The sequence below is a fragment of the Orbicella franksi genome, chromosome 6, assembly GCF_964199315.1.
Source record: "Orbicella franksi chromosome 6, jaOrbFran1.1, whole genome shotgun sequence".
Classification (NCBI taxonomy): Eukaryota; Metazoa; Cnidaria; class Anthozoa; order Scleractinia; family Merulinidae; genus Orbicella; species Orbicella franksi.
This window is the reverse complement of record NC_138150.1, coordinates 10,413,290-10,436,262: the sequence shown is the minus strand read 5'-3', so window position 1 is coordinate 10,436,262 and position 22,973 is coordinate 10,413,290. Positions and strand designations below refer to the sequence as shown.

The window sequence follows — 22,973 nt, the reverse complement described above, 5'->3', positions numbered from 1 at the left end:
GTCAAAATTTGTGGGTGAAACAGAATCACCCCCACCCAGCCCTCCCCTTGCTACACTCTGTTTGGCCTATGAGGGGAATACCCTACCCAACTTCAATTCCTGGCCATCACTATAAAAACAAAAACCAGGACTAGGTAATAAAATATAGCACATTTCAGGCCTGTTGTCAATGTTTTATTTTTCATATTTCATATGAAAATAATATCTATCATTTAGAGCCACTGTTACAGCAAAGCCTGAATGGGGCATAATGGTAAAAAACGTTTCTTTGTTCTAAGTTAAAGCAAAACACCAAGCTATTCATTGACTTACAAGAATTCTCCAAAGGGTAAATAAATGACTAAAAGCAGTGTGAGGAGCTAGCTAGAGTACATAAATTGTGACTGACATAAAAAAGTTTGAAATATGTTGTTGAATGACGTTATTCTTGGAGGTGAGCGTGAGTTCTTAGCTGCACTGATCAACATTAATTGCAGCTGTCAGGATTCTTGAGTGTCTTAGCTTTCTAACTTAATAATCAAGGCTTGAAAAAGAGCCGTCCAGTCGTCTGCGACAAGCAGATTTTCCCACTGGGCAAGTATAAAACTTTTCATTCTCACTTGCCCAGTGGGCAAGGGTCCAGGCAGGTCATCTGCCAACTAAATAAAAGAAAGGTAAACTAAGACCTGCTCAGGGCAAGCAAATTTGAGAGCCACTTCTGTAAAGGGTAAGCTGGAATTCAAGTTTTTCTTGAGCCCTGAATAATATTCAGCGTTTTTCAACAAATTATGTCACAGATATACAGTTTTTTCTAAATTTTGCACTTCGTATTCATAAGCTATTCAATTTTAGACTGAGTCTGTAGATCACATTCAGGCAACTGCACTGACTGCTCAGTGTTTTAAATACTAACCTACGAACGTTTAAATTACATTATTAACCATTAATACATTTGTCGAGAAATAATTATCTACTGTTACCTTCACATGGGAGTAATATTAATTAATATCAAGCAGCGAGTATAGTGTCAAAGTCTTGAGATCTATACTTTTTCCAAACACTATTAAAGATTTCTATAAACCAAAAAATCTTTACATCAATTAAGTCAAACAGTAAGACCCTTGATGAATTTAAAACAGTTTCTTTCTTGAGAAATAAGGATATTCTTGAACAGTTGTATCAAAAATATTATTACTACAAATTTTTAATCACAAACATCTTTATACCAAGGATCAAGGCACACATTTTCCATGCACATTTGCAGACATTAATTCTAGTTTCTGCTTGTCATGATTTAGCCACAGAGGGTTACTTTCAGTCCATGACTTAAATACAATGTGCTGTTTGTCAGGTTGTGAATGAAGCAACCATGAAATTCTACTTTTGCAAATCTATGTCCTAGATGTGAATGGTTTAAACTGTCATCTTTTCGTAGTTGACATTTTTATGTTCATCTTGGCCAGTGGTGAGCTTTACGAAGGCCAACTTTCCGCACCATTCTCTCTGAAACATCCATGGTTATTTCATGATTAGTCGATAACGAAACTTGAGGACTAGGTGTTTGTGGTTCTTCCACTTCCATGTCAACATCTCTTGGTGTTCCTGGTGCAGTGGCAATACTAGACTGCTGTATTCTGGCCAGAGCAAACTGAAAAGTTGTGCAAGCACCATCAATGTTTTCATCCAGCGAAAACATCTTTGCTAACTTAGATCTTGGTCCAATGGTCAATCTATTGAGTAGTATGAGGCTCACACGACAAAATCTCTGATTGAGTGCCTGTTCAAGCACATTTGCCAATTCTTGTAGGTTGATGTCTTTACTGTCTGGCTTTCTGATTTGCTCCATGATAATGTCATATGCTGTACCAAAAAGCTGTTCCATAGAAACATCCTCATCAATTGCATACATGATAACCTACATTACAACAAAGGAAAAGCAGAGAGAAAAAGTTCTTTAGTTCCTCAAGTGACTGTCTGGGTGAGCTGGTAGTTCTAAAAAGAACTGTTGTTTGTGACTGACATTTCAACAATGTACCAGAGCAGTCAAGTTATCTTCAGAGTATTTGCTGCAGTGTTTGTCAGTGGCTGGTGTTGTAACTCTGGTTGCAATTCTATCATTTGGAACTGATTAGTTGAAGTTTAACTGTGATTATGTTAATTGACTGTAAGACATCTGTAGAGTTTGTTGACAGTGACTGGCCTGTTCTGCTATTAATACATAAATAAATGGGTCAACTTGGATAGGCAAGGCTCACAAAGGAACTTTAAAGCTCGAGTCTAGGGTAAAAAGTGTCTGATTGGAAAACACAAGGTTAGAACTAATTTCTATGCTTTACAGACTGAGGGTACCATAAAAAAACCCCGTAAAAACCCCCTTAGGCAAAATACACACTTAAGCTTCAATCTGTCTATTGTTAATCATATTAAGTTGTTCTGTTTGAGGGCATCTGTTCTTTTTGTCAGATGTCATGATGCAAGTTACAAATTTTTAATTAAATCTACTATCAACAGGGACACTTCCTTACCTCAGAAATAAGTTTGATATTCTGTATCTGAATGTATTGGCCACCTGTCATGTAGGAAATTCCAGTAAAAAAGTCTGCCATTAACGCAAATGCTGGGTGATCTGCAAGATAGTTTGGAACTGGCTGGGATGTGGCCACAGTCACTGTGTAAAGAGTTACAGCATTCTCTGTAAGTTGTCTGCACAGTTTCATCACATCATGGCCGTGTTCACATCTGTAGATTTCAAGGGTTGCCCTCCCATCCATCATGGCTGTAATAAAATGAATTAAAAGAAATTCCACTCAGAAAAATAATTAATTGAATTCATTTGATGCACATGTTTTGGACTTTATATTCCTCAATTTAAGGAAATCAACTTGACTACAATGGTGTTGCTATGGGGATCTCATCTACCATAACACACTTTACCCCTCATATAAGATCCTTCAACTGCCTTATGTTTGACAAACCAACATAAGAAATACTATCAAAATATTGATGAATTCTTCTAATTATCTACAGTAGTTAATTTACTATTGATTAAATTTATATCTTCATGTTTTGTATTACATGATTTAATTGTACACGTATATTTTCCAAGTGCTTTATTATTGTTTTAGAAAATAAACTTTGCAATACTGTGATCACTATGGTCATGCAAATAAAGCTATTGTTGCTTCAACTTCAGTGGTCATCCTGCATAGCCAGGCTTGTTTCATTCAAGTCTGGAAGTTCTTTTTTAATTATTAACTTTTATTAGCAATAGGCTCGTTAATGTCCATCATTACATTGTAAGTCACATAGTTATGACAGATCGATAGAGCCGTAGTAAACAGAACTTTACTTAATATCACAGAGACTGATTATCTAAAACTGACTGTGTAAAAAGTGTTAAATTAAGACTTCAATAAAAACAGTCTTCTTACTTGTCATTAGTTGCCAAATGATAATATAGCACAAAAATAAAAATAATGTAATTATAATATTAAGCATTTTGTAAACAGCATTGTTGATTATTGTACAATAACTACATTAATATTTTTCTTCTTTATACTCACGTAGTAATATACAGATTTTGATGGCATCACTACGACACTTGGAACCATTAGGGTTAACATCAGCTTCACTAAGACGCAGTGCTGCTGCTAGTCCATCAGCCAGCCCTTTAGTTGTACCTTTCTTTCCAAAACAACGCAGGTTCTTTATGGAGTTCTTCATTTCTTCTCTGTTTTCAGTAAAATTCTGGGTGTGCACTGTACTGTTGATCAGGGGATTACCAGATCGCATGCCACCCCGGGCATGTTTCTGGTGGTTTTGGTAACAAATTAATGCCAGTCGGAGATGAAAACCTTTTCTGAAGATGTCACTGACAAGATGGCACAGCTGAGTCTTTAAGTGCCCTAACAAGACAGGGTTTGATATGGCACAATCTGCCACCAGGATCAGGTCCAGGTTTTTGTCATTATGACAGCACACTGTACCTACAACAAAATAAAACAAAAAGAGCATATTTAACAGTGGTTCCAAGCCAAAATTAACTTGTTTGGTTGACCACCCTACATGAGTCCTACAGTTCGTGACAATTGCGCATTTGCCGTTCTCTTTTAATTTTTGGTCTCTCGACCTTTCGTTATTTGACAAGTCATTCTGAAGGGTACTTTATGCTCTGTTATGAGGATGAATTTTAAGTAGAAGCTAGTAGAGTGGAGCCTTTGGCTGTGCTATAGCAAATTTTTGGTTTCCGGATTTTCCGCTGGTATCTGCATGTTGCTTCACAGAGTTTGACACCTCTATCATGTTCTTATAATAACTTTAGGCTCATTTCAGTATTTCAAAATATGTTTTAAGCTCTCTTAGTATTGGCACTGGAGGGACAAAGTTTGAGATATTCCACGAACATGTTACTTACTTGCACTCTATATTATGACACTGGGCCCAGCTATTTGATTAGGTTGATTAGAACTGTTTACAAGTACAGAAAATGTAGCTTCTTGACAGGTCTAATTACCTCATTGACTGATTTGTTACAGGCTTATCACTAAGTCTACAGGCTCCCCAGTCCCACCCCTATCGCTTTGCTCATTCTTCTGCTTTCCGCTAGCCGAATCTTTTTTTCCATCCTCACTGGGAGCCTGTTCACAAGCTAGGCACGAATTTGTGTTGAAAATGCCCTCCTACATGTATTTTGACAAACAAGAACTTCTAACAAGTCCTCATAACTTTTCAGAGCTTGCACATAGAACATAGCAGGCCTCATAGGGGTTCTAGGGAACAAGGGAACATGACAATTTATTTCAAGGGAACAAGGGATACTTTTGGCATTATCTGATGGAACAAGGGATCTCTCTACTATTAAAGGGAACTTTGACAAAAGCAGTCTACGGAACAATGGAATTTATTGTCAGGGGTTTCATTAACATTTTCAGCAGGATGGCAACTGGCTATCACAGCCATGCAAAACTTTTTGAACTGAACTTGTGATATAAGAAAAACTCTCCTCTGGATGGTCAAACCAGCAGGGCAAATTCCTTTTCACAACCAGTCAATTTGCCCGGTACCTGGCCCTTAATGAAACCCCTAACTATAGGGAATATTAGGGAGAAAAAGTGAAATTTTCAAGCGATCAAGGGGATATGCAACTCCCTGACCCCCCAGTAGACCCTCAACATTGTGGGGCATACATGTACATGCTGCAATGGTGCATTCCACTATTAAAATATTTCACTGCTATTACATTTGTAAAATCTATCATAACTTTCCTAACTATTTTTCTTTTTAAATTCATTTGATAACTCACCAGCCTGGATGGTCAGTGATAGTGAGCGTGTAATTGGCTGCATTAAGATTTGAGACTCATCGCCAATTGTCACTGATTTGACTCCACAAAGGCCAAGCCAAGATTCCTTATAAATGGCAGCCCAGCGAAGTTTGTCCAACACCTCCTTTTTGTTCGGTATTTCAAAGGTTAAGTTAAACCAACTGTCGCTCAATTCTTCATTTCCTATAAGGCGTATTTCTGAAGGATTGATACCTAAAGAAGCATTCATGCTAATCACCAGTTTGTCCTTTGCATCTTTCACATTGTGGTCTGTTCTTTGTAAACCAATGCCAAAGCAAGCTATCTCCATTGCTGAAAAAGAAAATCCAATTAGTATACTGAATGGTTTAATTAAACCTGCAGTGTGTTATCCAAACTGTAACAATTGAAGGGGTGGGTGGAATAAACCCCTAAGTGACTTTTGGAAAATTTTGAGGCAGCCTGGATTGAAATACCTAATATGTACAGCAATTTTCAGTTTACTCTGGTTTTAGATATTGTCTAATAAGAACTAGTACTTATTGCTATTTTTTTTTAGTCAATAATAAAGACAAGAGTAAACTGTGAAAAATGCTGGTAGGTATTTCAATGCTGGTTACCTCAAAGTTTTCCAAACATCACATAGGGCTTTACTTTACGCACCCCTTCAACTGCAATATTTAGAGCTGTTTTTAATAGATTGTTGATAGTAGTGAACTATGAGACTGCCATGGCATGTAGTGATATGTACTTCTCAAGTCTGGTTTTCATGTAATAACCAGCCCTATTATGCTCCTCTTTGATTGTCACCATCTCTGCCTGAAAAGGTTTTTCAGTTATCAAAATAATCAGAAAGGCAGTAAACTGTTCACAGCCTGTCTATTTACTCACGTGAAAGAAAAAGTGAGCAAAGCTAGTACGAAGCACGTGGGGCAGTGGGGTTTGCGAGCGAAATGAGCAAGAAGAATAGAGAGGCTATAAACATCTTTGGAAAAAAGTGGAGTTATTAGGCTCCTCTCCCTGTTATTGCCTTGTTACTAAGAGCTCCACACCTTGACCAATTTAATAATGAGGCCAGACCAATAAAATTTGAGCAGTAAATTGCTTGTTTATTGATTACAAGTATCAGTTTGCAAACAACAACACATACATGCATTTGGGTGTTGAGGATGACGTCCCAGACACGTCTTCAACTCCAAAAAAATGCTGCTAAAAGGGGAGAAAGCTGAAATCAAGCAGGCCTTCCGATTTTTGTAGGATATGCACTTGTTCTTTTGCTATTCCCTTGGGGAATCTTGGCAAGATGTCTTAAATATCTGCAGAGAATTTACTCTGAAGGTGTTACACGGTGTGGCACTCATCAACTACAATGAACGTGACAGAATTTGTTTTAGTGGAGAATAACATGTTTTGGAATTTTGCATCCAAAAAGTCTTCCACTGTCTTCCAAAACAAGCTTGTATTTTGCTTCTCCAATCAGCAGAAGCATGTCTTCCTTTGTTGAAAAAATGATGGAAAGAATCCTGAGCTCTTCTATCTCTTCTATTTGTTTTTTCATGTTGCTTTTGAGTTGCATTCGCACCATTTGCATTTCTTTTGCCGTTGCGTAGAGTTAATGTATCAGACTTTCCTCAAAGCTGGTCGGTAAAATTGCAACGTCTTTTGACCGAAGAAGATGAACAGCAGCCTCTTTGAGCAAAGAAACATTGAAATTTCTTGTAACAGGATTCTACTTTGAAAACAACCACTCCATTATGAACCACGGCACGTGTCAGTTATGACAACTGCCACAAAATGCACCTGGACGCCATCATGATCGGCCATCGTCAAGGTGATGACACTTTTGTCGCCTTTCAACCAATGGGAATTTTCAGTTTCTGGAGAAACACGGAATTCACTTTTTTCCAAAGATGTCTATAGCCCCTCTATTTATCTCAGTCCCCACCCCCTACTCAGTCAAGTCTTCCATTTTGCACTGGTGTCCAGTTCTTTCACCATTCTATCTGTGTGTTCAACAATCGAATAAAAGTACAAGAAAACAGAGGACTGTGAGCAGTCTAGAAAGGTAGGTGTTACCACACAATAGGGGCAAAACAGAAAAAAAAAAAGAATGAAAAAGGAACGAGCTGTAAAAAAGACATAACTGACTGACTGACTGATTGTCTCATTTACACTGATTGTGAAAACAAATAATTATAATGTTATTATTTTGGTGGAGAGAGATACTGACAGCTAATTTAATTATTTGATACTTCAGCTTGGATTTGTCATGTGGGAATCTTGACCTTGATTGAAGAGGATCATTTCTGTTGAGGTAAGGGACTGGAAAATATGACCAGGATCAGGGATTAGCTGATAGAAGTCGTAAAGAGTAACAGGATTGAGGGAAAATACTGGTCCGGATGGCAGGAACATGCAGACTGCAGACCAGGGGTAAAATGCAGACTGCAGACTAGTCTGCCTTCTACACTGACCAGATTGAAGGGCCTTATTAAGGTACCTCAAATCAAATCAAGACTTTATTTATCCACGGTAAAGATTAAAGTTATAAGCTCATGGGATGTGCACTAAACTAACACCACTCTATTGTCTGAAAAAAAAGCACTGAATAATTTACTCGCACAATGTGCAGTCTGACTGTTCATACTGATTAATCATTTCAATGCTACATTCAATTTGTTAATTGAATAATTCCAGTTTCCCTTTGAGGCAGCTGCAGTGTGAAATCTGAACGATACATTTTGCCCCTAGGTTTTGCTATGTTCCGATTGCAAAGCCATTTTCAGTCCCCTCGTATAACTCTTCAAGGGACTTGTGCGTACGTCGCAGGAAGTAGTCTGTGGGACTTGTCCCCTCATGTGTGCCTACGTTTACGTTTATACGCGCAGTTACAGTCTAAGCTGAGTCTACACACAACGGAACTGAAGCAGCTCTCGTTACTGACTTGTAACTCCGTTTGTCGTCATCGTGGGCTGCTACCCGACCCACACACAACCCATCAGAAAAACGTTCACGTTACCTGGTAACTCCGTCTCCATGTCCACAGAAGACTGCTTAAAAACTCTGACACGTTCTGCAAGATCAGATCTTCGAATTTCCTTGAAAAGTTGCTCCAGGATCTCCAAGTTATCTTCTCCTAAGAGAGAATGGTGCATCATCCGAGTAAACAGTTGCCTTGCAGTGAGGCACTTCTCCAAAATTCCCAGTGGAATTTTTCGCTGAAGTAAGAACTTCAAACCGTCGAGCTGGTCTTGTTCAATTTCAAGGGAAAGTCGCTCTAAGAACGCTAGAAAACGGTTTAAAATAGTTCCTCCACTCACAACGACTGGTGAGCCGCCATGAGCCATGAATGCAAAACACCTGCCAGTCTAAATAATCTGAATCTAGCTTCATTTAGTTTTCAAACGTTGAGAATATTTCATCGTGCAGTGGACAGCGATGCGAGGTACATTGTAAGTAGGCATACATGATGTTCCAAGTAGTGAAATCACGGGTGTGGGCTGGAGAAAAATTTGGATGGCATTATGTGGATCGGATCGAAGAATCGGATTTCGGATCTGATCAGCAAGTCAAAAGAGACCCTGTCAAACAATGCAATCTTTGACACAACTTGACTGGCGTGGTATTACTTTCTTTCACGAGTTAGCACAGCAGTGAGTGCAACAAATGAAGGATTTGTACAGAATGAAATCCTGACATACATGCAAAAGACTTGTTATAACAGAAGACAAAAGAACTAAAAGAAAAAAAACAAACAAACAATAAGGCAGACTTAATTCATGTAGGAAATGATGCAAATTATGACAAACAGAGGAATACACCTCCTTAAAAGGGAAATCGTGAGACTATCCCCACATGAAAGGACCTATCAAGGAGTCCCTTGCCTGAGTTGAATACAAAAAAAGAGAGTGGACCATTCCCCTCGTTCTAAAAGCTAAGAAGCTAGTGGGGTCGTTTTACTAGAAACAAAAATACGTATAGCTATAAACCGTATGACTAAAAAACTGCAATGAAAATCAAAAAATCTAAAATCAAGTACATACAAACTCTTGAAATCTAAAGATTTCTGAAATAAAATCTTAAAAATCCAAATTCACATTTTGACATATCATGATAAAAAAAGAAAAACTACACCTCCTTACAACAGCCACCTCTCTACAGCGGCCACCTCCCTTCAACGGCCACCTCCCTACAACAGCCACCTCCCTACAACGACCACCTCTCTACAACGGCAAAATCACTTCAACGACCACCTCCCTACCACGATCACCTCTCTACAACGACCACATCTCTTCAACGACCACCTCTCTAAAACGGCCACCTCCCTACAACAACCACCTGCCTACAACGGCCACCCCTCTACAACGGCCACATCTCTTCAACGGCCACCTCCTTACAACGGCCACCTCTCGAAAACGGCCACATCTCTTCAACGGCCACTTCCCTACAACGGTAACCTCTCTACAACGACCACCTCCCTACAACGGCCACCCCCCTACAACGGCCACCCCTCTACAACGGCCACATCTCTTCAACGGCTACCTCCCTACACCGGCCACCTCTCTACAACGGCCACCATTCTACAAAGTTCAAATCTCTGCAACGGCCACCTCTCTACAAGGGTTACCTCCCTACAGGGACCACCTCTCTACGACGGCCACCTATCTACAACGGTCACCTCTCTACAACGGCCACCTCCCTACAACGGCTACCTCTCTACAACAGCCACCTCTCTACAACGGCTACTTCTCTACAACGGCCACCTCCCTACAACGGCTACCTCTCTACAACGGCCACATCTCTACAACGGCTACTTCTCTACAACGGCTACCTCTTTATAACGGCTACCTCTCTACGACGGCCACCTCTCTACAACGGCTACCTCTCTACAACGGCCACCTCTCTACAACGGCTACCTCTCTACAACGGCCACCTTTCTACAACGGCTACCTCTCTACAACGGCTGCCTCTCTACAACGGCCACCTCCCTACAACGGCTACCTCTCTACAACGGCCACCTCTCTACAACGGCTACCTCTCTACAACGGCCACCTCTCTACCACGGCCACCTCTCTACAACGGCCACCTCCCTACAACGGCCACCTCTCTACAACGACAACCTCTCTACAACGGCCACCTCTCTACAATGGCTACCTCTCTACAACGGCCACCTCCCTACAACGGCTACCTCTCTACAACGGCTACCTCTCTACAACGGCTACCTCTCTACAACGGCCACCTCTCTACAACGGCCACCTCCCTACAACGGCTACCTCTCTAAAACGGCCACCCCTCTACAACGGCCACCTCTCTACAACGGCTACCTCTCTACAACGGCCACCTCCCTACAACGGCTACCTCTCTACAACGGCCACCCCTCTACAACGGCCACCTCTCGACAACGGCTACCTCTCTACAACGGCCACCTCTCTACAACGGCCACGTCTTTACAACGGCTACCTCTCTACAACGACAACCTCTCTACAACGGCCACTTCTCTACAATGGCTACCTCTCTACAACGGCCACCTCCCTACAACGGCTACCTCTCTACAACGGCTACGTCTCTACAACGGCCACCTCCCTGCAACGGCTACCTCTCTACAACGGCTACCTCTCGACAACGGCTACCTCTCTACAACGGCTACTTCTCTACCACGGCCACCTCTCTACAACGGCCACCTCCCTACAACGGCTACCTCTCTACAACGGCCACATCTCTACAACGGCTACCTCTCTACAACGGCTACCTCTCTACAACGGCCACCTCTCTACAACGGCCACGTCTTTACAACGGCTACCTCTCTACAACGGCTACATCTCTACAACGGCTACCTCTCTACAACGGCTACCTCTCTATAACGGCTACCTCTCTACAACGGCCACCTCTCTACAACGGCTGCCTCTCTACAACGGCCACCTCCCTACAACGGCTAGCTCTCTACAACGGCCACCTCTCTACAACGGCAACCTCTATAAAACAGCCACCTCCCTACAACTGCCACCTCTCTACAACGGCCACCTCTCTACAACTGCTATCTTTCTACAACGGCCACCTCCCTACAACGGCTACCTCTCTACAACGGCCACCTCCCTACAACGGCCACATCTCTACAACGGCGACCTCTCTACAACGGCCACATTTTTTCGTTTCTGTTCAGCTTCTGGTTTTTTGATATATTTTGATTGTTAGGTATTCTACGGCCACCTTTCTACTGTCCCCAAGGTGGCCGTGGTAGAGAGGTCTGACTGTGTTCTGAGATTTTGATTGGTTCTTATTTATGATCAATTGATGGACAGAGATATTGATGACGTCCTTAACATTTTTTGTTTCTTTATTATGTAAAGCAGATCGCGGATTCCATGTTGCAGTGGGTCTGTCTAGTGATAAAATATCGCAGATGATGTCAAAATGTGGTGAGAACATCAGTGACACACTGTCATCACCTTGTGTGCCACTTTTCTGTTTTTACCCCCAGCTTACGTAATATGTGATCAATCTAACCTGAATAGATTAATGTTGGTGGTATCAATGTGCAGCCACTTGCTAAAGTTATTAAATTGACAGACAAAAGCAATGACCAGATCACAGCTTCTTCATGAAACAAAATAACTGAAGAATCTGGCACGTCTGGACGTCATAAAAGGAATCCCAGACAACATTCAAGATACAGCTGTTTTCTACATGAAAATGGGCAACCTAGATCAAACCATAAACAACGATACCTGGGAGATGCAGGGGGAGGGGGGGGGGGGAGTGGCAACCAAAAACGCTTCAAAGGGGGATGCTCCTCAATAAGGTCCATACCTTTTTGGGCAGAGCTTCCCATAATAGTACATTATAGGTAGTACACGCCAGGAAATGATGTAACCCTCCCTTTACTTCTGCATATACTTACAGTAAAGACCATACATTGAAGTACATGACAATGTTACCTAACAAACATTTATTCCAGCTTGAATTCAAATCATTCTATTTCAAGGCAGCCAACACATCTTCCACCACAACAATGAATTTACAATCACTGAAATATTATATTAATATAACTTAACAATAATTTAATCTGACACTAAAATCAAGTCACTGATATTGACATCAGGCAAACTGAAGGCACTCAAACAGTCTTAACACAGTTAATATGGTTCCAACATGTTCATGACTCTGTGGATGAAATCCTTGCATGACTATTCAAATTTATACCTTGCAATAAAAAGATACAACAAATAGCAGTAATCCAAAAGGATCTGTGGCTGTGTGGCAAAGTGCAAAAAGTAGTAATTGAAAAAGTGCCAGAAAATTTTATTAACTATTTAGCAGACATGTTGGGCGTGGCCCTTTTTCAGTGCTAAGTTTTGAACCAAAAAAATACATAAAATGTACAATACAATACTCAATGGTATTAAAGCTGTGTCCAAACGGCAAATGTTTGGCAACCAAACATCATCAAACATTGTTTGGTTACAAAACATGCTGATGTTGAACTGAGTGGCTAGACAGTATCAAACATGTTTGATCACCGTCCAAATGAGCAAACTGTTTTACAGTGTTTGATCAAATGTTTGTCGACGTTCAAATTTTATGAAACACGATCAAACACGATAAAAAAAAAGGTGTCCAAACAGAAAATGGTTATAGTCACCAAAGAATGTTTGATCATGTTTCGTTATCAAACATTTCCTGTTTGGACAGGGCTTTACTCTCAACCTTCCCACTGTGTCGCATTGATTGTAATCTAATCTATGTGCTATTTACCTGTTTTGAGCAATACACTGAGGGTACAACTTCAAAAATGTTATTAACCTCTATAGTTCAGGAGCAATTCTGTAAGCACTGTACTACTGCAAAATTCAGTACCACAGATGATGATAAACTGACATAAGTTAGTGGACTCCTAAAAGCATAATATGCAAGGCTAGTACATACATGCTCAGCATGTTCTTTTCAAAATCCAATACAATTGAACTTTGCTATCTCAGTCTAACATATCTCAAACTCCTCACAGTCTCAAATAAAATCATTTTCCCTTTGGAAAGCACTTTTTGGTATTGGCATTCTTGAACCCCTCTATCTCAAAGTATTTTTCATTTCCACTGAAAGTTCAAGATGACTGGGTTCAACTCCAATTTGATTGGTTCTCCCATGGCCATCTAGTCACTGATATAAAACAATAATGGATGCATTTCTCTTTAAAGAGAAAGTTCTTCTTGACTGTGGGGCTTACAAATGATTTAAACAATATGGTTTGAACTGCAAACCTCTCAGGTGTCAACAAAAACAATAAGACAACTACCCTTTGGTGTCTATGAGCAATAGTTAGCTTAGGTTTACATTATTGACCACACACCTAAAGCAAACATGACTTTGTTTTCTAATTGTCAAATTAAAATTGTAAAAGTCGTTTCTTAATATGCAACTACTGAGTGTTATGAACACGTATAAATCACTTGAAAACTACAGGCAAACTACCATATTCTTTGCTTAGGGTTGCCCTCTAGAGATCAATACCATAGATTCTCTTGTCAATTCACATTTCTGTAAATTGTTTTCACAAGAAACGATAAAAATGGCATGGCAACCTCTTACAATTCTTCAATGATAAGTTCTCCAGTCAATTCATCATGCGTGACAGGCTGTTTTTCCCTACCAAGTTCCTTCATAATTAACCTTCCACACTGGTTTTTGGTAACTTCTGCTGGAGCAGTTATGCTCACCTCCAATGTGACACGCATGTTAGTGAAGGATCGGTAGTCCATTGGAGACTCATCTTTCAACAATTGTCGTACTTCTGACAATTTTTTTAAGCCAGCAATTTTCTTTGCTGTTGGTGAGGCAGGCTCAAGTGCCTCTGCATTACACTGCAGCTGCTGACACTTGACATTCCTGAGGCTCAGATGCTTCTGGAGGTCTTCAGCTAAGTCGTCAACTGTTGTCTTCTTTTTCTCTGCACGACGCTTAGCCAGTTCCATATACAAGTAATCTTCTACATATCCCATGAGGTTTTCTTGAGCCACTTCTTCAAGTGTCCCATTTATGATGACCTGCAAAGCCCAAACGAAAGGTAACTTAATGATCAACAATGTTTTTTTTAAATGGCCTGTATCTACTGCTCCTCACTTTCAACTCATACATCAGTACAAGATCTGCTAAAACCAGTGAATTATTTCCATGAAAAAAAAAAAACAGGATATACCCTGTACAGAAATCAGTATGGCACTTTGAAATCCTATTGACTAACAAGCAGGGATGGCACAGTGGTGAGAGAGCTCGCCTTGATTCTGGCCAGATGTCATAAGTAGGTTGAGTTTGTTGTTGGTTCTCGCCTTGCTCCGAGGGTTTTTCTCCCGGTTCTCCGGTTTTCCTCCCTCCCCAAAAACCAACATCTACAAATTCTAATTTGACCAGAATAGAGGACCTACACGATAACCAGCTAAGGCTGATGTAGCTTCCTCTCTAAATATTGTAATCTTGACTATCTGCTTTTCTCTCTGTAATCTATTTTCCTTTCATACTGAAAACTTCATTTTTAATGTAATATAATCTATATCAGTAGAAAAGAGCAAAAAACTCATATTTTTATGTTTCACGTTGTTAATCAAGATGAAAACAACAAAATCATAAATCATGATAAAGCTGCTGACACCTTAACATAGAATGCACATTAAAAAATACTTCACCTGTGAAAGGCCTTGTGCTCTGGAAAGTGGAACGTACTGCCCCCCAGTTATGTATGCCAAGCCCATATAGAAGTCTTTGTAGCGTAGGATACTGGGTTCACATCCCACACAGTACAGTACAATTCCTTTTTCAACCATCATTCTGCAAGCCTTCAGAGGGTCATTTCCAGTTGGACAGCCATCTGGGAAGCCGTCGTGTTCCAGACCAAGCCCATGGGGTGGAGCATCAGCTAACGAGAGTAAAAAGGTGCAGTGAATCCATAATGAACAATGTCATCACATTAACAAATTGATGTCAGTTTTGTTATTGATCAGGGATTTTGTATTTTGTCATATCATTGTAACTGCGGATCCACGAGGCAATAAGCGAGTGAATCCGTAGACTACTTTGAACTACTTTGACAATGTTGTGACGAAATGTATTGTCAATAGCAGGACAGAGGCATAAAAACTGACATCAATTTGGTTTCTAAAATAACAAGTTGTCAAATTGTCTGCTCTTGCTCACTGCATCAACAGCGCATAAATTATAAATTAACATGTCTGTCGGTGTCCTCTTATTGACAATGAAAATTAGCCAATTTGCATGTGAGAATTTCTGCAGTTATTATAAATAAAATATTGTTTGAAAGTTCAAATGTCTTCAAAGTAATGTCAACATTAATAATGTTTGTTATTAAGTAAACTAAACTGTAATTTGGAACTTGAGCAAATATCCAGTCTTTGATCTCAGGGAGAATTGTATTATGGGATAGCATTTGATGTCATCCAGTGAAAAGTTAATGCCACTGCCAACAACTGCAGTTTACAAACAAGTGAAACATTTCCCTTTATCATGAATACCATTGACTAATTATGGCACATTATGTATGAGAAATTCATACTTTTTTTAGGAAAATTATCTTACAGACTCTTCCAAATAAATGTATTTCATACCCACATGTAGGCAAGCACAGTATCCTATTTTCATTGATAAATTAACTTCTGCTTGAACATTTAAATCTAGATGTTTCACAGTGTTAGAGTTATTTGAAGGACAGATATATAGAGGATATTACACGGTGGCTCGAAGATATGAATTTTATGTTCGAGTGGCAAGAACAATATCTCACGAGTGAGCTTTGCCACTCGAACATAAAATTCATATCTTCGAGCCAACGTGTAATGTTCCTTTTACTATATGGAGAAACCAATTCAACAAAAGCAAAAGGTGGGAATTGTGACGTCACTGAATGATAAGACACTCACAAAGGTGACATACGGAAAATACGCCACTCAGGTCCCGGATGAAGTGGCGTATGGAATCTACGAGTGGTTTAGTTCCCAGTAAACACTCTTCTCCATATAATAAATATGGATATGAAAATACAGGAATGCCCCAAATCGTGCATACACCTTGCATGCATGCACAAGACTAGTAATATTGACACCTAGAATGCTGGTGGTGAGAATGGAACTTGGGTTCACTTGAAAAGTGCAATAGTCCAGCAAGGTTTATCAACTCAGTTTTTATACATTTTTTATCAAAGGCAATCAGGAAATTTAATCAAGCAATAGACCACTATTTCTATGGGTTTACTGGTGCAAGAAAAGCTTGTAAATCACAAGCCGTTAGGTGAGTAATTTAAAAGCTTTTCGAGTGTTCTCTCAACATCCTGAGCGGTTTCTTGTGCTGGTAAACCCATAGAAAGAGTGGTCTATTGCTTTTATGAAAAAGCTATGGATGAAGTTGCTTGTTTTCATCAAGTTCAATCACAGTGACTGAAAGAATGAAAGCACAGACTTGGTGCCGGACACAAAAATCCACGGAGCAATGTGACGGAAACATTTCATGTTAAGAAAGTTTTAAGAATGGAAAGGAAAAGGTTTTTGATGAAAGGCAGAGGGTACATTATTTAATTCAAAAGTATTCTTACAGGGAAATGCATAGCCTCCTATGCAGACATTCTTTGGGCTCACCACGTAGTCTTCCTTCCCCCATGAATGTCTGCTGAAACAAACAGCACATTCCTTACCCATTGTTTGTAAAGATCAGCTGGAGATCACATGAAAATTACTTTAGAGCCAATCAGCGCCAGTTCATTGTGTAATAAAAAGCTAATAATAAACTAAATAGGCTCCCTTGGGAGGGAGAACTACAGTGCAAACTGTTTTGTGCCACCTCAACAGCAACACGGAATACCATACATGTCTCACAAACTCGATGAAAGGCCACGCTAGTATTTTGGCATCTAGCAATCATTTCTTAAGTTTCAAGCAGACTTCCTGCAGGCTTCAGCATTTGAGAGGTACAGTACTAACCAAACAAATGCCTGCTTTTTTCATGTAACACTCTATAACTTCTTGCAGATCAGGTATTTAAATTGATGGTTCCAATTTCCAGATACTTGTTGAAAGGCCACACTGGTACCCATTGAAGTCTCTTGAAAAATTTCTCTGAGTTCGTTTCCTTGATGGGGCTAAGTGAATAGTCCTATGTTTCAGCAGACTTTTGTGGGGGAGGAAGACTGCGTGATTAGCCCAAAGAGCGTCTGCATAGGAGCTAGGAAGTGCGGGGATTAGTTGGCAGAATTGGTCACCAAGAAAGCAAAAGTGTGCAAAAAGTGTGCAAGTAGTATAAACTTCATATGCTCAGTGAAGCAATTCAACCATAACTTTCCAAAGGTTCGCTCATTGAATAAAGGTTAGTTACAGAAATGCTGCTTCCAAAATGTATTCAGATGTAAATTTACTTATGTTGAAGGCTATGCAGAGCTCAACTTTCGGGAAAAAACACTGGGGCCAACTGGGCCTTGAGTTTTCAGATTTAGTCACCAGCAAAAGCATTTCTGATCAGTGAAAAGCATGCAAAGTTAGTCAGTGGAAAAAATTTGGTTCCATTGGCAACCCCAGTGGTCGCAATGTCTAACTCTGCTATGAAGTTTGCGTTTCTATGTATTTTGCTAAATGAAAATTATCGCATGAAAGCTAAGCTTATGGAAACCAAATTCAGTTATTGTGTTATGTATGCATGCACGCAGCAAATTTAAACTCAGAATGTCTAATAAGCTTAATGTTACCTCGAAAGAAATCTTTTCCCTGCTGTTCTAACAACATTCAATTGATCATTCAAACCCAGCTGACTTCAACCTTCACAGACCATGGAAAGCACCAAAAAAAAAGAGTTTTTAAAAAACTACGTTAATTTTAAACTCAAGCATAACCAGAGTCAGCATAAAATTTGTGCCGGGGAAAGAAAGATAAATCTAGGTCTTAACGCTGACTAACTTCTAGACCTGTTTTTCCATGTGCGATGAATGAAAAGATATGCATGTTATTGATATCTCAGTCAGCGGAAGCCAAAACTGATCACTACATTTAGTGCTAGTATAATTTCTGAGTTCTCTAGTTCCCAGGTAGAGCTGCCATATCGGGTCTGCAATTCTTTTGACCAATCAGAGCACGTGTAGTATCTCAGTTATTTTATAACAATTAATAAACAAACAACAAACAATTTAACAGTAAACACCAAACAGATGTGCGTAAAATTTGTAACAAGCCGAAGGATAAAACTGCCTTTGGCATTTAACCCCACTCACAAACTGACCTGTTACAGAAAATGCCCTACCCTTAGCCGAGAAGTGTTGTCAAATTCCCAACAAATATCTTGAGGGAAGCGGGCATGGAGGAGCTTAGAACTGACAGAGCCATAAGCTAATGCAATTTTTTGTACTGGCACAAATAAGTAATAAAGGCAAATAAAATAAAACTGCAAAATAATGCAAATTTTGTATTGGTACAAATAAGGGTGATTCCTCATACAAAGGTACAATATATAAGGCTTAGACGTTGATTTTGGCAGGACATTTCTGTCACTATTTAAAGTACTTACATAAATAATTCACCTCTAAACTTTTCAACAGTTCTTTCTTTTAGCGCACAGTAAAGTCGTAAGCTAATATGAGAGTTAGTTTATACGTTGTCAAGACGCACATTTAAATTTGTTTATATGCATACAGTCTTGTCTTGGAGTAACATACACGAACGATAAATGATGTAAGATTTAACGGAAAGTAAGCTTTAAAAGTTTATTTACTGAACTCACAAATTAGAACGCAAATCTTTGTGGCATCTTTTCTGTAACTGAGCTTGGCAGCGTCGTCCAAAGCACAAGCGACTGATTCAGGTCCGTCCCCGCCTCCACTGGCGCTCATACCGTCAACCCACCTTTTCATTTCATCCAGCGAATGCGTGAAGTCGTGGGTTCTTGTTATAAATGAGTTATCTTGCGGAGGGTGATCCCTGTACTCTACCAGAGCGAGTGTCACGTTGAAAGCAGTTCTCGCCACGGTTTCCGCGATACTTCGGACGTGTTTTTGCGCCTGCCTGATATGAGAACCCATAGATCCTGTACAGTCTACGATGAACGCTAAATCAACTTTGTTCCTGTCATGACGGGCGGCCCAAGGATCGGGAGACATCCTTGAAAATCGTCAGAGAGCGAACTATCAAGGAAGTAAAGAAGAAGACGTCCCACAATGCACGTTTTGCCTTGTTTTGCCAAGTTTTGCCTTGCGTGACAGCAGAACACAGGTATAAATCACGTGACTACTGACTACATCACGGCAGAGCAGAGGTTAGCGGACACAACCCTTGTACGGAGTTTAAGGCCCAGTCAGGATCCATACTTTAACGGTACCGGTACACGTAATACAAATTTAATAAGGGTATAAAAATGCTATTTATTTCTTGATCGCGCGAGTGATGTCGTTCCGGGCAAAGGCAGCGATCATTCAGGATCATTTCAGTGCTATTTTTGAGCTATCTGGCTATCTTTTAAGCATGATAACTTGTGGAAAGGTTATTCCTGCTTCTAGTTACTCAAATCTTCAAAATAATGGTAAAAGAAGAGAAAAGTATTGTATGGAAAATAAGAAGAAGAGCATGCGAAGTGTAGACACAAGTCACAAAGGCGTGGGTTGCATTGACCGCAGCAAAGCACTGAGGTGTGGTACTAAGAGCAGGGGCCTCCCAGGCGGGATAGCATGTTCCTTTGATCCCTTGAAAATTTCACTTTTTCTCCCTTGTTCCGTCGGGGCTCCTGGTCCTATTAACTTTTCCCCGCAATCGGCGAATAATTGTTAACCATTCCGAAGTTCTCATAATTGATAGTACTTCATAAGAAAGCTTCGGTTGAATATACTGATTGGATGTCCCCGCCGCTTTTTCAATGCCTTCTTTTGTTTTCGCAATAGATCCTCTTCACAAATGGTACCAATTATAAATTCTTTGGAAGTATTAAAATTAGCCTTACTAACCTCGTTTTTAAGTTGATAATTCTAAAGAATTTTCACGCTCCCAAATGAGGTAAGTGAGGCTAATTTAAATGCATACAAGGAATTTTAAATTTGTAGCCATTTATGAAAAGGGACTATGATGGCCAGCTGCAGTTTCAGGTTTACATGAGCGAGTTGTTCCTGCGGCCAGACATTGAAAGCTCATGGTGCACACATTCGAAATTGTAACAATTTGAATGGGACTGATTGATGGGTATGCAGATGCTCAGACTTCAATCAGTAGATAGAATATTAACCATCGAAAGAGGAACATAACTGGATTCTAAAAATAATCGAAACGAAAACAAACTCGGCTGTACAGATCCTTTCCAAAACGAAGGTCCTGACCTCTCGGTTCCAGTGGCCGTATTACCGTTGTAAAATTTTTAAGTATTATACATCTGTCAATTTCAAACCTGCTCTCGATCCCCAGGGACATTTGACGGGCATTTGACAGGTTGTAGGTCTTCACCATGGGCCTGCCCGGGGGTGGGGTATTTGACAATTTAGTCGCATACAAAGAATTATAAATCGGTACTTTTTTAAAAATGAAAGCCTGCTTTATTGAACATCAAGAGAATTAACCCTACGTAAAAAATGCAGATGTAGATTTAACCCTTTAGATACTAGCTCGTGCCCAGTCACCACCCCCCCCAAAAAATCGTGTTGGTCTCGGCCATGTGCGAGAGGATCGAGGCGAGAAGCGAGTATGGTGTGAGTCGTTAGTTTAAATAAGAACCTTTGTAGGTAAGTTATTGATGACATCTTTATGGCAAAAACGGATCATATTTTTTTTGGAAAGGATAAGCCTTCTCTCAATGAGTTTCTCTGCAAACATCGTCTTTGCGAGTTTTTCTCTGTCTATGCGGAGACCGGTGTGTATTATTTTCGACAATGTCTGAGTCAGTTTCAATATGCTTAATACAAAAATGTTGAGTACGTGAATAACAGTCATAATCAAACTTTAACAAGCTGTTTAACAAATAGAAGATGCTTTTTCACGTTATTATATTAGCGTTCACGAGTACACGGCAATATCGCTATAAGATATAATTTTGACGCTATCCCATGCATGGTGCATTTGCTCTATTCTCACCACCCTACCATGGGGAGGTGGGGCATCTGTAGCCTGCGTCGCAGACGCTACATACGGTACATACCATTTCTGTCTGCAAGGCAGCCTAGGCATCTGTCACCTTCCGAAAACAAAATGCTAAATGCCCGTCAAATGCCCGGGAGGGGAGGGGCGGGGGCGTCGAATTGTTGCGGCCATATTGACGGGGTTTTCTTTCTTTCTTTTTTTTCTTTTTCATTAACGGGGTTTTTCAAGAAAATGTATGAACGTTGACTCGGACAAAAAAAGGGGCCGTATTATAAATAGAGAGCTTCAGCAAACCACCACGACGATGGCAAAGAGAACGCCACCAAACAAAAGGTTCACTGTGCACGTGCGCTATAAATCTCTGTACATTTCTTTGCCGTTCTCTGCAAAACAACAACGTGAAATGACCAAGTTCTGCGTCGCCTACTGAACGCGGACGACGAAGGCTAATTTTTCGTATTTTCATTCGGACCTGGACGCTGTCATTGCATATTTAGCCTGAGTGCGTTTCAGTAGAGCCATTGGTGTACTGAACAGATCTAGACAATCGCGAATTTCGCTGGTAAAATATAAATTCATTTTTTATTAAGCGTCGTTGCTTAAGGTGGCTCCCTAGAGTAATTACGAACACCCTCCATATATAGAGCACGAGTTAGAAACGGAAACTTAGTTAATTTCTCTTAAAGCTTTCCCTGTAGAGAATTACCAGTATGGGTACTGTTAAAACAAGGCTTATGTTTCAGTTGTCAATTTTTGGATTAAGGCCGTTACCATGGCAACATCTCTTCTAATGACAGGCAGATATATTCCTCATTTTGGCCTAAACTCCTTAATATTTATACTTTCCTTCGGTGAAAGTTTTTCATACTTCGCCACATCATGGAAATAATATTGCCTGAAATTTTAAATGTGTAAAAAGTCAAGGTTGTTCAGACGGTTTTTCCAATATTCTACAATTTGTCATTATTCTGAATATATTAGATTAACTCTGACAGATTTTAACAAAAATAGGGTATTTTAAAGGAACAGTATGTGGTTACAACTGAGCCAAATTAAAAAAAAGAAAATTCACCGAAGGGAAAGCGAGAAAATAGCATTTATTTGGTAACGCTGACGTCACAAAAATCAGAAAAACACGCGTGGTGTCACGCGTGCTTATTTATTTAAGCGCGCGCTCATGTGACGCCATGTATCGCGCGAGAAACCGTGGGTAAATTAGAGCTCTTTCACCGGTTATTTATAGGGCTTTTTTGTCATATTTTTTTGGCCCTAGGCTTAAACACATGTTTGAACGGAGTTTGAAACTATTGCTACTTATACCGAAGTAATTTAACGCCTTCCAAGTGCTGAAGTGATTTCGTTTCTTCTTAGGGTTCTTGCGTCATTTTTGAACGCGCGATTACTAACTGTCGTTTGGCAGGCAATGGTAGCGCGCGCTATTGAGTCTCAGAAAAACTGTAGTAAGCCACCTTAACTGAGCTCCCTAATAATGTGACCGTCACAACTCCTTTCACTGTATGTGTATTGGCCTATCACTGTTTTACAGATCAACCTTGTGGCTAGATTTTGTTACACCATCTCCCTTTTTTCCCTCTTTTTCT

General features: G+C 40.0%; 2 protein-coding genes across 2 annotated transcripts; both read right to left on the bottom strand.

The window, feature by feature from the left end:
- Nucleotides 1–138: 138 nt before the first annotated feature.
- LOC145491431 (uncharacterized) lies at nt 139–8,705 on the bottom strand. The gene is made up of 5 exons (XM_081470622.1): nt 8,301–8,705; nt 5,282–5,614; nt 3,543–3,965; nt 2,505–2,755; nt 139–1,894 (listed from the first exon to the last, which is right to left on the bottom strand). Exons 1-5 carry the CDS (start codon nt 8,626–8,628, stop codon nt 1,430–1,432), a joined length of 1,800 nt encoding a protein of 599 aa, XP_081326748.1. The 5' UTR covers nt 8,629–8,705; the 3' UTR covers nt 139–1,429.
- Nucleotides 8,706–12,198: 3,493 nt separating this feature from the next.
- On the bottom strand, nt 12,199–22,111 carry LOC145489553 (uncharacterized). The gene is made up of 3 exons (XM_081468532.1): nt 19,040–22,111; nt 14,956–15,185; nt 12,199–14,319 (listed from the first exon to the last, which is right to left on the bottom strand). The coding sequence occupies exons 1-3, from the start codon at nt 19,413–19,415 to the stop codon at nt 13,861–13,863; spliced, it is 1,065 nt and encodes a 354-aa protein (XP_081324658.1). The 5' UTR covers nt 19,416–22,111; the 3' UTR covers nt 12,199–13,860.
- Between the last annotated feature and the right edge of the window lie 862 nt (nt 22,112–22,973).

What these genes read in the sequence shown, in the direction of transcription:
- LOC145491431 (XM_081470622.1), bottom strand. Translation starts at nt 8,628, where the DNA reads ATGGCTCATGGCGGCTCACCAGTCGTTGTGAGTGGAGGAACTATTTTA. An exon ending in ATCACTGACCATCCAGGCTG is followed by an intron (nt 3,966 to 5,281) that starts GTGAGTTATCAA and finishes ATTTTGTTGTAG; the next exon opens with GTACAGTGTGCTGTCATAAT. An exon ending in ATATCAAACTTATTTCTGAG is followed by an intron (nt 1,895 to 2,504) that starts GTAAGGAAGTGT and finishes GTTGTAATGTAG; the next exon opens with GTTATCATGTATGCAATTGA.
- LOC145489553 (XM_081468532.1), bottom strand. Translation starts at nt 19,415, where the DNA reads ATGTCTCCCGATCCTTGGGCCGCCCGTCATGACAGGAACAAAGTTGAT. An exon ending in AAAGATTTGCGTTCTAATTT is followed by an intron (nt 15,186 to 19,039) that starts GTGAGTTCAGTA and finishes TACTCTCGTTAG; the next exon opens with CTGATGCTCCACCCCATGGG. An exon ending in GAGCACAAGGCCTTTCACAG is followed by an intron (nt 14,320 to 14,955) that starts GTGAAGTATTTT and finishes TGGGCTTTGCAG; the next exon opens with GTCATCATAAATGGGACACT.